Raw genomic sequence first — 13,057 nt, 5'->3', positions numbered from 1 at the left:
TCATCTGTACACACTGGCCGACGGGGGCACGATATATTGACCGATCAATTGATCGGCCAATATATCGGCCAGTGTGTACCCAGCATAAGACGCACCAGTAGACTGCACTGATTAGATTGTAAGCTTGCGAGCAGGACCCTCTTACCCTTATGTATGTCATGTATGTATGTCTTTTACAACCCAGTATAATGTTAATGTTGATTCAAATTGTAAAGCGCAACAGAATTTGCTGCGCTATATAAGAAACTGTTAATAATAATAATAATAATAATATGCTATATCTTTGTTTGTGCGACTGAGTCTGACTCGAAGTGATATGATGTAGTGGCCACAGCTTTTTTCCATTCCAAGTTCCGCTGTGCTTCGGTTACAGGCTCAGTCAGACACAGATAAGCAAGTATAGCATATCGAATTAATCAGAACAGTCTTGTGGTGTGTTTTGTGTCACATCGCGACTATGATGCATTTTCGTCCAAAGAAGACACAAAAAAGTTACTCGGTGCAATCAGAGTCACATGGGACCTGGCGACTCACTCGCACCAGGCGTCAAATGCTACATTGAGTGTTGAGACTAGGTGGTATATTTACTAAAGTGAGAGTTTTTAAAAGTGGAGATGTTGCCCATAGCAGCCAATCAGATAAAAGCTATTATCTTCTAGAAGATGCTAGTTAAATGTTAAGAATCTGATTGGTTGCTATAGGCAACATCTCCATTTCTAAAAACTCTCATTTTAGTAAATATACCCCTAGGTGTATGAGGTCAAATCTGTACATGCAGTATAGGGAATAGTTATTCCTATGCATACATACATATATTACTCATCTGACATTTGTTGGAAGCTATGAGCAGTGATCATGTAATAATTTCTTCTTGCATACCAATGTACAAGTTATGTGACATAAGCACTTCCATTTTTTAGTGGTGTAGAGGCAGTCACCAAGGACCAGGCCCGAGCCTCCCTGGGGGTCTACTAGTGCAAATTTACAATATGCTTCAGCTCACTATAAATTCCTAATAATTGATATCAGAAGAATACTTTTGCCATAGCCACCATGACAAGTTTCAAGCTCTGACCAAGCCTGATACTTTAATTAACCTGGGAAATCACATGTGAGTGTGGCCATGCCCCAATTCTGGGGAAGTATTGCTTTGCCTTATTGGAAGGCTTTGCACATGGAAACATCGGATAAAACACTTTATTATTTATTCTGAACTGTTTCATGCACATGTATAAAGTTGGGCGCAACTCCCCACACTGTTTTTCTACGTCTAGGTTGACGAAGAAGTTTTCATGTTCAAGAGGAGAGGCCTTTTCTTACTGGTGTTGGATGCGTGCTCAGGAACAGTTGTAAGCAAGAGACATTTTGAAATGATCAGTGATGTTAGCACAACAAAAGCAATGTCCAGTTATATTCAAACATCGATGAAACAGAGGTAAGTACAGAGCACCTACAGGTGTCACGGATAACACATACACTACATGGTCTACAAAGGCCGACATAAACCACAGAAACGCAGTGTTACTTCTAACCACATCCATAATCCTTTATTCTGCATCAGATTTGGAGGTGCTCAAGGTCAACTTATGTTCTTATGTCCTAGGTCTGTAGTTCTCATTTGCTCTAGAGATATTGTGGACACTGCTTCTGAATCTGAAATGTCTATTTTCACCAAACTGGGATCAGCAAAACCGATAGAGCTTCATACAAAAGGTAATGAGCTGAAGTGAGCCGCTTTTCTCTGACATGACCTGTAGAGTGGGCACTAGTCTTGCAGAGTTGCATTTAGCATTGGGCACTGTAGGCTTGTGCCTAGGGGCTGCGGACTGAGTGGCAGCTCTATCCTGGTACAACACATATCTCAGCGTTTTTAGTTACCATGTATTTCACTAGAGTCAGAGTTCCTTCTGTTGTCACTCTTCATCCACTGCACATCCCTGTGTTCCCAGGTGTAAGAAAACCACCAAAACGACGTGTAGCCATCTGGATCCTCAGAATGTTCTCACAGCAGAGGTCACCTCAGGAGATTAGTGCACTGATCATGACATTCAGGGGCAGAATACGACATCACTCGTACCGCTGAATTTAGTGAATAAGAAATACCACCTTGTTTCCATGAGGAGAGGGTTGAATTATTGTACTGTACATTGTGACAGGACAGGCGATGCTAAGGAATATTTTGTAGAAAAAAAAGGGTGTGACTTTGGGGTGGAATTAGTGCCTACAGTCTCCAATTATGCACGTCCAGCCCTGCAGACCAGTGTTCGGAATAGGTGTGATAGACACAGATAACCATGAAAATAGGACACATTGTAATAACCGGAATCTGTTTTATAATCTTTTATTTTCTTCCAGGTAGTTTTGCCATGGTTGGTTATAAAGGACTATCCACCCCATCCTGGATTAAAATCATTAATAACAGTGCAGAGAAAAGATCTTCATCAATACACCTTTACCTGCCACTGATGCTGGCTGAATACAGATGTCCAACTACTAGACCTTAGCAATGAAAAGACTTCTCAGCTGGTGCCCTATTTCCCATGTGGTCAGCGCAGACCACAAATGGTCACTTCCTCTCAGAAATACCTGATTTCCAGCTCTGTTCTTGTTAGCTGAGCCAATAAGATGTTATGAGCCTTAGACCAGGCATTATCCCTTTATATATTGTCATGTTTGTTTATATATTTATATATAGTCTAGTAAGTAAATAAATGTTTTCTCTTTCTGTAAGTTGAATGCATCTGATTGCTATTGTATTCATTATCCAGAGCCATGTCTGAAACCTGCACCTGCTTTTAGTAAATGGGTCCATCTGCTACTAGTTGTTTATCAGAGGATATACAGTCAAGATAACAATGGTTTTGTTCACCTGTTGTTTGTTAGGACATTCTTGCTTTATACTAAGACAACACTTTTATTAACATGTTATGCACTGTGGTTGTGAGATGGTTAAATTACACTTACGGTAGGTTCCTCTCTGGTTCTCTATATATACGCTGTGTCAGATGAGAACTTTAAGAGTTATGTTACTGTGCGGTAATGAAACCTATTTTGAATATGGAAGCTGTGATTATACTACATTGTTATTTTGTGTATGAAGGCAATCCATATCTACTACTCTGCAGTATGACTCCTGATCTGTCCTCTCTGTGTGGTCACCTTGGGAGTTACCTTTTAATAAGAAATGCGTCAATCTCATTCCATTTGCGGAACAACTCACAGTATTATGTCAATAGTCTTTTATCAGTGTTCAAGCAAAAAAAAGTAATTATAAAAGACATTTGAAGGGTGTAAAATGTTTACAATGTAAATCTGTGCAATGTATAGATTTATCCCCATAGTTTTGGTTTTCTAAATGTGAAGTTTTCAAAGATCAAATGATTAAAAACAACATTGTACCAGGAAATTTGCTCTGAATTCCTCAATCAGAGCTTGAAATTTGAAGCGTTGTGTAGCTCTTTTTCTATCTTTATTGTTACACCTTCCCAATCTGCATGCACTCCCTGCATCCAGCATCGTCTGATAAAGCCCCACCTGCCCATTGGGCTGTGCCACCCACTTTGTGTTGTTGTAGTTATCTCCAGCACTTTCCTTCCTGGGTGTTTATAATATCTCTATGTTATATTTCAGTTAGGTATTTGTTGTGTACATTCTCTTGCATTCTTCCATGGGATTAGCTCACACTGAGCCTTTCTCTACATGTTCATGCAGATTTTGCCAAATCTAACAACAAGTCAGCGTTACATGTGTTCAATATCAGATTTCATCCTGTGGTCGATCTACATACTTGAGGTATTCACTCACCATGACAGACGTGAGCCCAGCAAGGTGTTTGTGGGCTATCTGGTATCATGGTTTTGGCAGCTTGCATACTGTACCTATGGATCTATGATGAGGAAGAGCACAGGAGGAGTTTCTCTGAAATCATAGTCTGTAGCACTAATTACAGACAGAGAGGAGCTGTCTGCCTAACAGTATAGTTTTCGATCACAGTCCTGTGATTACACCTGATGGTACTGGAAGGAACGAAGTTCAGTCTGAGATGGGTGTTTTCATGAGTTGAGATCTTTATATAGTGAAGAGCTCTAAGCATGAGGATTATGAGAATTTAGAACACTTATTGTTCAGCGATAGCATCTCTGTCATCTATGATCATTATGTGTTTAGCCTGACGTGTGCCAGGTAGGCTCGTTCTGGGTTGTTCAGAAGATCCATGTAAGGCAGAGCATTGCACAGGTATGTGATTTGTGTATACCATGTTGCACTGTGTTTTCTCTCACTTGACTATTTAATGTACTCAGAGAGCAAGTGGGTTGTTTATTTTATCACATTCCTTCTGTTTATTGGACCTAGCCAATGCCAGATTCTAGCTCCAGGTTTTTATGCCGGTATGATTAATGTATTCTACTTTTTTAAGAACAAGGACTTGATGGTTGAGATACATGCTGTAAAATATGTTCTTTACTTGTCCAAAGTTAATGTTTCACCTGCATCTCGGAGCTTTGCAATTGTTTTCTGTGCGTGAGGGTTTGATAACATGTGTACAATGCTGAGGACACGTGTGTCTGACACTTAGCGTGGGCTGCGTCATCCATCAAGTTATACACATTCCAAAGCTGGGTAAATATTTACCACTCAAGAAAAAAATAGCAATGTGTTCTTGTATTCATTTTGACATTTTTGTTTATAATGTGTTTGGTGAGGTGTCTCGTTTTAGCATTGTCTTATTACTTTGGGCCTGGTTCAGAGATGCACGCAGTCGCCGTCACTGCTGAGTCTTTTTGCGCACCGCAGAGGCGATAATATGAAAATACTACTTTCTGCCTCCCCTGGAGCACTAGCCAGCATATGAATGAGTAAACTCTGATACACCCAGTTTCAGTGTCCATGCACTCTGTAACACCGCCGTGATTCTTCACATCACTCTATCGGCGCACTATCACGTGCACTATCTACACTTGCACCAGCACTATGACAGGTGCAGTATCTCCATCTCAGCATGGCCCCTGTGGCTGCAGCTGAGCGCCTGAGAACGCAGAAGTTCTAACTGAAACGCCCGTGACACTCCCATAACACGCCCACGCGACAGATTGTTTAATGCTCACTGTTGGCCACCTCCAAGTCACCGCCCAGGAACGCCCACGGTTTTCCCTTGTTGTTTCTGATACTAGCCGAATGCAACAGTGCATTTGTGCGTACATACAGGGTAACGCATACACCGTAGGGGTTTTCAGAATATTTTCCACATGCGCACTAGCATTTAATCGCTCAACTACATGAACACCAGCATAGCGTGCAGTTAGCGTGCGCCTCTGAATCAGGCCCTTTGTGAGCAATATTTTGCTCTGTTCAATCCGATATAGAGCGCCAGCAATAGTAATAGTCTGATCACTAGATTATAGTTTACACTCCATATTGGATTATAGACAAAAATATTATATAACTTAATAGCAAATAAAAAAAACAATCTGACTAATTTTAGCATAAACATTGATATGCAGTATTTAAAACTAAGTTAAACTAGTTGTTGTGTAGATAAAAGTTCCGGCATCTGGAGGACAACTTTGGACTGACGGTGCATTATGTGACTTGTAGTTCCCCAACAGCTGAATAGACTGCCTTAAAATAATCTTTAATACCATATATGTCATCTTTTATTTTTTAAATAATTTACCAATCCTGATTCAGCTTGGATCGCAACTGCTTATACGCATGCAATCAGCCGATTGCTGCGTACTGATCATGCGTATGCATTCGCAGCGCGCATGCGCAAACCGGCCACTGCGATCGGTACTGCAATCTCAGTGACTACGCAGACCCATCGCAGAGTGAGTGATAGGAAGTGCCGTTTGTGGGAGGTGACGGAGGGGTGGTTGGCGAATCGCAGGCGTGCCAGTGCGTTTCAACGCCATTGCAGGGGAGTGCATAAATTATCCACTGCGATGCCTTACTCAGCTTAAGGACTCATAGCGTGCGCTGAAGTTAGCAGGTTCTGAGTAAGGTCTGACCTTGTGCAAGTGTGCGTGAGGCTGCGATGGTACTCAATTGTACCGATGGTTTTGCAGTCATACTAAACATTACGGATGTGTGTAATGTAAAATGGGCATCCTTATGTTGTGTTGCGGCGGCATAGCGATCGCAATGGATTAGCATACATTCGCAGTTGAACTGTGTACGTAATCGCTATTGTATTCACAGTTGCGATCGGTAGTGAATCAGGCCCTAAGTTTCCATTTCCCTTTTGAGTAGAAGAAAGGGCTTCTTTACTTATTTTTGAAAGCCTTAACAATATCCTGTACTCTGTATGAAGGCACAGCTAGATGATAAATAGCAGAGCCTGTACGTTTCCTGTATTATCTGAGCAGGAATGCCATTACTCCAAGCATTGCACAAGCTATCCCTGTGAGAGACAACATAAGTTATTATCATTAACCCCAATGGAAAATGTACATGAAGTTGCCAAAACTACTGTTTAAGGTTAAACAATGACAAAGGTTACATGCAGATGTGTCTAAATACATACGTGAAATATCTCTGAGCACCTAGGAGACATTTTAATAATGGTGCAGTTGAGAGTGATGGCTAATCTGAACGACCAGAGTGTTTCCAATTACTCAATACAATGACTTTAAAAGAAAGAGTGCTGATAAATTTAGATGACATACATTGTTTTCTTAATCGGTGTCATTTCAGAAACTCCCTAGCATTTATGACATGATTACTTGAGTGTTTTTGAGATAACGTCCATTTGAAGTTATTCCCTGGCAATGCATATACAGTATATTTGCATGCACTTGATTGACTTAGCAATTATAGGTTTAATTGTTGAATTTAAGTCCAGGTCACCCCCCCCCCCACCCCCCAATGTAACCTGTCTCTCACACACCCTGAATCTTTTACTGCCCTCACATTAGAGTATCCAGTCCTTTGTGCTGGGATGTAGCCTTACTGATGAGTTTCTACAGCTGGAAATCATTTGACAACACTGGTCTTGCCAGGAATCCGAATATATATCCAGAGGTTGCTGCCAGGCGTCTTTCCAAGGCGGACTGAATAAAGCATCCTACCCACTGGGGAATACGAGGATGGATTTAGTAAATGCCTTAGTAGGGCTCATCCAGCAATATCCCGACCCAGCTGGCATTATTGCTCGCTAACCTGGTGATATGTACTTTACGATATGAATGCAGTACTATGTGACTGGTGCAAGATTCAGTGCTCGGACTAATCCACAGAGAAAATGATTACTGGTCTACATAAATATTTTGCTCAGATGGATTATGTGACTAAAGAAACCCATATCTGGAAACCAGAACAGTCAAAATTCCTAAAAGTGTAAATTTAGCAAACAGACTTCCAGCTAAGGGGGTCATGCACAGAGAGCGCGTGTGAGGGAAACATTAGACACTTAATTAGGTGTTTACTGAAAAGACAGATGCAGGTAGCAGTCTTCCAGCTAGTGTTCCCTGGCCAGTTAGGGGACGAAGGCTCCTATGTATTACTCAGGCCGCAGGACTCAGACAGATGCTGCATATTAGCAATTGTTACTATGTATGCCTCCAGCTGCATGAACTCCAGGTATACTTTGCAGCATGTGGTATTCTATTGGTGTCTGACTTTAAATGATGGGCTTGATGTATAAAGCAGTGAATAGAGTGAAGATGTAGAACAGTGGAGAAGTTGCTATTAGCAACCAATCAGCTTCAATGTAGCATTTATCATTTACAAGCTCTTAATTCAAGCTTCCATGACACCTACTATTATCTGGCTGTGTCAGTGACTCTTCATCATCGGACTCCCTTACATCACTGAGAGCAGTGTGTCAGATGGGGTGATAGTTTGGGGTACACTTACTAAAGTGTGTGTTTTTAGAAGTGGAGATGTTGCTCATCAGATTCTAGCTATTATCTTCTAGAAGGTGCTAGATAAATGCTAAGTAGAATCTGATTGGTTGCTATGGGCAACATCTCCACGTCTAAAAATCCACACTTTAGTAAATATACCCCTTTGCGTCTACTTGGCAGAGTCCTCTCTCCATGATTTGATGATGGTGACATTATAAGATGGTGACATTATAAGATGTTGAGAAACTTGCTCTGCATATTTGTGGCTCACAGTACCACACAACTGTCTACCATAACCTTAGTGACTGCTGATCTGTCTAGAGGTTTTGTATTCTTTTTAATTGGCATTTGCCCTGTGCCCACTTGGACAGAGAGACTTTCCAATAATAGTGCCTGTATTGGGAAGGCACTAAAATAGCTTTCTCACCCCCCCCCCCCCCCAAATAACGAGTGTCTTCTAGTTTTCAAAGAGAAGAATCTTTAATGTTGTTTCACTATGGTAATTCTAAGGTCTCCTGGTTTAAATTAACAACTGTTAAACTTAAAATAAATATGAAGCTGAATTGTATTGTATTACATCTCTGATCCATATCAATCTATTTAATCTGAGCCCACCATAAGCATTAACATTAGACAAACTTCAGCTCAATGCTTGGTCCAAGCCCAAGTTCTAACACTAAGGGGTATATTTACTAAAGTGCAGGTTTTTATAAGTAGATTTTACTTATCATTTCTCTAGCACCATCTAAAAGATAATAGCTAGAATCTGATTGGTGCTATTGGCAACATCTCCACTTCTATAAACCCGCACTTTAGTAAATTTTCCCTAAAACTAGATCAAGATGTAACACCAGAGCCGTAGCTAGGGTAGTGCGGCCGGTGCCATCGCACAGGGCACCACAGGTCAGGGGGCGCTGTTTGGGCCTGTCAAATGTCTGTTTATTATCATTCTCGCTTGTTGCTTCCTCTTATTTCATCCCCAGCATCTCCTGACCTCCCCTATCTCTTCCCTGGCCCTTACCCATGAGGCCATTCCCCTTTTTTGGGTGCTTTATGTCCCTTTGAAAAATGAGGGGGGCGCCAATGCTCTTCCTGGCACAGGGCACCAAAAAGTCTAGTTACGGCTCTGTGTAACACTATTCCAAGTCTTAGCAGATATCTGCCTTTCCAACATCTAGAAAATGTTAGGAATGTTTTTGCACAGCATAATGCACAAGTAGTTCTGTGTACAGATGTATATTACCCTTTGGGTTTCGTAAATGGTTGTAGGGCCCACTTCTGTAATCGTTGGCCTCAATCCACTAATGCATTAAAGGGGTTGTACATTTTTGGGCAATCCTTTCGTCAAAAAAACCATGCCCCCTATTACCTAATTGGGTTTATCAAGTGATATAAAAGCTGATTGATACACACTTTAAAACATTGCCACTTGATAAGATTGTGTTTTGTGTTCTTTAGGAAATTGGAATTGAGGCCGTCCATTGCAAGAGCCATGTGTGTGCGCAGCGTGGGGCTAACTTTGCGCCTCCTATTGTGTGCGGTGATCATTACGCCTGGGATTACAGGTTAGTGTAAAATTCAAAAGCAAATTCTGTGGAACAAGTAAGAGGTTTATCCCGGAAATCTTCAGATAGAAAGAAGAAATCTACATATCCCCTGTAAATAATAGGACAATTTATCAATTAATAGCTTTCAATAGATATATATTAATTCAGTTTCAAAATATAATGTAGTCTGAACTTTATACCACACCACCTCCCTCCTATCCCCTTTAATAGGACTTATCGGCAGCCATGCCTACTGTTACTATTGTACCTTCTTACAAAAATGTGTCCGACCTCTGCAGAAAAAAAAAAGTCTTAGCTCTGTTAGAGAACCTGATAAAAGGAAAGACTATCCACCTTCAAACAAGTTTTATTCATTCACTGGAATACACCATCCTACATACAACATTCACTAAACGCACTGCTTTAACTTTCTGACTTCAATATTTACTCGCCCTTACTATGCAGCAGGGCGGTTTATTTTATTACCCTGGGTTATGGCATAGCTCTGCTGTCCTCGCTGCATTCATTTCATTTCTACTGTATCTTGAGAACAGCTTTGTGTCATAACACAGGGTGATAAAAATAAACCACTCTACTTGATGATATGAAGATATGCTTAATAGAAAAAAAACACAGACAGTGAAGCTAGCTTCAAAGAGAAAACCAGAGTACTTAGCAAAATTCAGAGGTTGCGGAAACCAGGAAATTAAAGTCATCACAAGGTATGCAGGCAAATAAAGAAAAATGTTTGAAAATAACTATATCAGCAGACTGAAGACCACTGCGGTGCTGAATTATATTATTTAAGATAAAAACAAACTGTAAAGGCAGCTCAGTACCACTAAAGCTTGCAACTTTCCTATACTTATTGTAGAACATGCTGTATAACTTTAACTAAAGGAGTTTAGTAGAGCAATATCTTTTGAAGTATTATTTTTATTACTAATAATCACAAAACACATATTACGCAGCATTTACATCAGTTCCTCACGTTGTGGAACTTACAGTCTATGCTCCCTAACACATGTACACACATACACATTAGTGTTCATTTTTTGTAAGAAGCCAAATAACCTACCAGTGTGTTTTTGAATTGTGGGACGAAGTCGAACCCAGGACCTCAGTTCTGTGAGGCAGCAAGCTAACCATTACACCAGTTTGCTGCCCGAAGTAGACAGTGTAAGTTCCAAAGATTCTTAGCATCATGTCTAGTGGATTGAAGAATGGATAATTGGAAGTGATAGACTCCTAACTGAATGTTACTTTTTATTTTTAAATTAAGATAAGAATGTGTTTTACACCCCACTGTGCTATGTTAATACAGATATATATCCCCATACCAGCCACTTTTTTTTGTCCAAATAAAAATAAAAAAATCTAATATTTTAAGAAATAATGTACTCATTACTTCCAGTGAAGGATTTTAGAAGAAACCTGGAACTTACTTTTTTACTCTTTATATGGTCAAGGAACATGTCAGTGTCCTCTGATATCTATTAATCCCCGCTGTCAGGATATTAAACGTATCCCATATATACATGCCATTGAGAAGACTCTTTCTGTTAGCTTCTGGGTAGTAAAGCCTCAATAAATATAAAACAATGCACTTGTTCCCATTTTTCGCCTGATCTCAGATGTTTTAATAAATGTGGCTCATGTATGCAGCAATACGATATATATATGTATATATTTTTCTAATACTTTTACACTATATAAACTGACATAATCATTGTACACTTGCTGACTATTGTAAAAATTGAAGCACTCACAATTGTAAATGACTAAAAATATGTGACTGTTGGAATTTAAATGTTCATGGCTGCTTTTTCCTGCTATGGAAATTAAGTTTCTACCAATGTTGTATTAGGTGTTAGATCGTTATTGGCTCTTGTTTTTAAATATCTTCTTTTTTCTTTTTCTGTTTTTTTATTTGACTTGGCCAAGGAAAGTCATTTCCATTTAGGCCATTGAAAAATACTGACATATTGCAACTGGTCTTCTCAGGGGTTAGAGGGAAGCTGCATTACAATGTATTATTATGTCTATTTTACTAGACTTGTTCACACTGATAAGGTTTAGTAACTGGCAATGTCCATGTGGATGAACTGAGAGATTTGCTGACTGTGAACCTTTGTCCAGCATAAACTGAGACGAGCCATTGCCTAATGGGACCACACTGCGGCTGACTTCATACTGAGAATGTGTACACTACATTGCATAATTGCTTAGCTGCCTCTGTGATATTATTTTCATAATGTGGGATATTTCATCGTTAGAAAGGAGCTGCTAATAATAAACAGAGACCATAATCTCTTCTTATAAATTCATAATTATATTTGTTTTAGTTCGTCCACGTGCCAGATTTTTCGTTTGGTTTCTTATGTGTATTTTTGTACAGTGTGGTGCAGACCGTATTAACTGTAACAGCACATAGCAAATATCACTATAATCGCCGTATATCTTTATTTTTGTTATGCTAGGAATTTGCCCGCATGAAGACCCCGAGTTACAGCCATGGAGCCCCGAGCAGAATGAACAAAATCGTGTGACCATTGACGTGAGCAAAAAGTTCCTCCTTAAGTCGTCTGTAACTGTACACTCCATACATATCACTAATGGGGGTAAGTCAGCTATTTCTGCTAATATTTATATTACAGGGACGCATCCCAAAAGGCATATATTTCAGCACAAAATGTGGCTTTATTCATTTCTGTATTTATTTTGTTGATCAGCTGGACCAGATTCTTTGGCAGCTGGTAAATTCATAAGTTGATTCTCTAACTGCTGAGACAAATCAGATTCAGCTGTACATGTAAGCTAGGCTTACTAATGGCCGCAGTAAACAGGGTGAGTGAACTTTACTCTAATGTATCAATTATTACCAGTAGTATTGACAGGTCAGCCATCTTAAACCAGACACATATGAAATACTCTTGCTCAGAAACCACGCAATCATACAGCGTCCAAATCACCGCAATGGAAATTGTGTATTTTATTTTTTTTTGGCTGATCTGGGAACCCAATAAACTGTGCCAACATAATGCACTAATGTAAATTAACCTGTGCAAGTTTCTAGATGAAAATTCCAGTTTTATAAAGACACACGAGTTCTGCTTTTGGGAATGGGACCAAGGTGAAACTTTCAATACCGTTCTGAGATAGTCTAAGGTTAATGTTCCCCCACTCCCTTTTAACTCACGCAGTATGGTTTATTATTAAATACAGTCTCGATATTTAATAGCCACACCTCGTGTTGTATATTGTGAACTAAAATATCCCCAAAGTTAGTATGACATATTCCAACCTTCATGTTTTAGCAAAATTAGAGATGACCAGGTGGGTACACCTGGTCCACCTGACATGGAATGACCTTGCTATAAACTGTTCTTGCTTTATTCATTTTGCCAAAATGCTGATTTGTTATAGCATATGCAGGCCCCACATCGCATTACAAATAATTATATAACATAATGTATGGTGTGTTTGTAGTTGTATGTTAAAAAGAGCAATTTTGGGAAGCAAAGAAGTAATAAATCCCCACTGCAATATACAACAGGGACAATTTGTTAGGAAGAGTACCTGTCACCTACTGTACTACGAGGTTAGCAATTTCTAAGTAAGATCAGGGCTACTGTAGTTCTGCGTGTGGGTCCGATGTTACTCGAT

At 39.8% G+C, this 13,057-nt stretch overlaps 2 protein-coding genes across 7 annotated transcripts in view; both read left to right on the top strand.

The window, feature by feature from the left end:
* LOC148523700 (cell surface hyaluronidase CEMIP2-like) overlaps positions 1 to 9,357 on the top strand; it is a 102,121-nt gene extending 92,764 nt beyond the window's left edge. Inside the window, exons 23-26 of one of the 2 annotated variants that reach the window (XM_088472939.1) lie at positions 1,275 to 1,435; positions 1,604 to 1,713; positions 2,356 to 2,545; positions 9,303 to 9,357. In XM_088472939.1, coding sequence (XP_088329065.1) covers positions 1,275 to 1,435; positions 1,604 to 1,713; positions 2,356 to 2,504 — 420 coding nt within the window. In that variant the 3' untranslated portion in view covers positions 2,505 to 2,545; positions 9,303 to 9,357. Of the gene's footprint in view, positions 1 to 1,274; positions 1,436 to 1,603; positions 1,714 to 2,355; positions 2,731 to 9,302 lie in introns of those variants that run through there. The other variant, XM_088472938.1, reaches the window with a different exon arrangement.
* The window catches only part of CEMIP (cell migration inducing hyaluronidase 1), a 147,940-nt gene that overhangs the window by 60,967 nt on the left and 73,916 nt on the right, over positions 1 to 13,057 (top strand). Inside the window, exons 1-3 of one of the 5 annotated variants that reach the window (XM_088472940.1) lie at positions 2,491 to 2,545; positions 9,303 to 9,409; positions 11,872 to 12,012. In XM_088472940.1, coding sequence (XP_088329066.1) covers positions 2,541 to 2,545; positions 9,303 to 9,409; positions 11,872 to 12,012 — 253 coding nt within the window. In that variant the 5' untranslated portion in view covers positions 2,491 to 2,540. The other 4 variants (XM_088472943.1, XM_088472942.1, XM_088472945.1 and 1 more) reach the window with 4 other exon arrangements.

Source organism: Taudactylus pleione, unplaced genomic scaffold, assembly GCF_031769625.1.
Source record: "Taudactylus pleione unplaced genomic scaffold, aTauple2 ptg000129l, whole genome shotgun sequence".
NCBI lineage: Eukaryota > Metazoa > Chordata > Amphibia > Anura > Myobatrachidae > Taudactylus > Taudactylus pleione.
The sequence above is the reverse complement of the archived record's forward strand: the minus strand, read 5'-3'. Positions and strand labels throughout refer to the sequence as shown.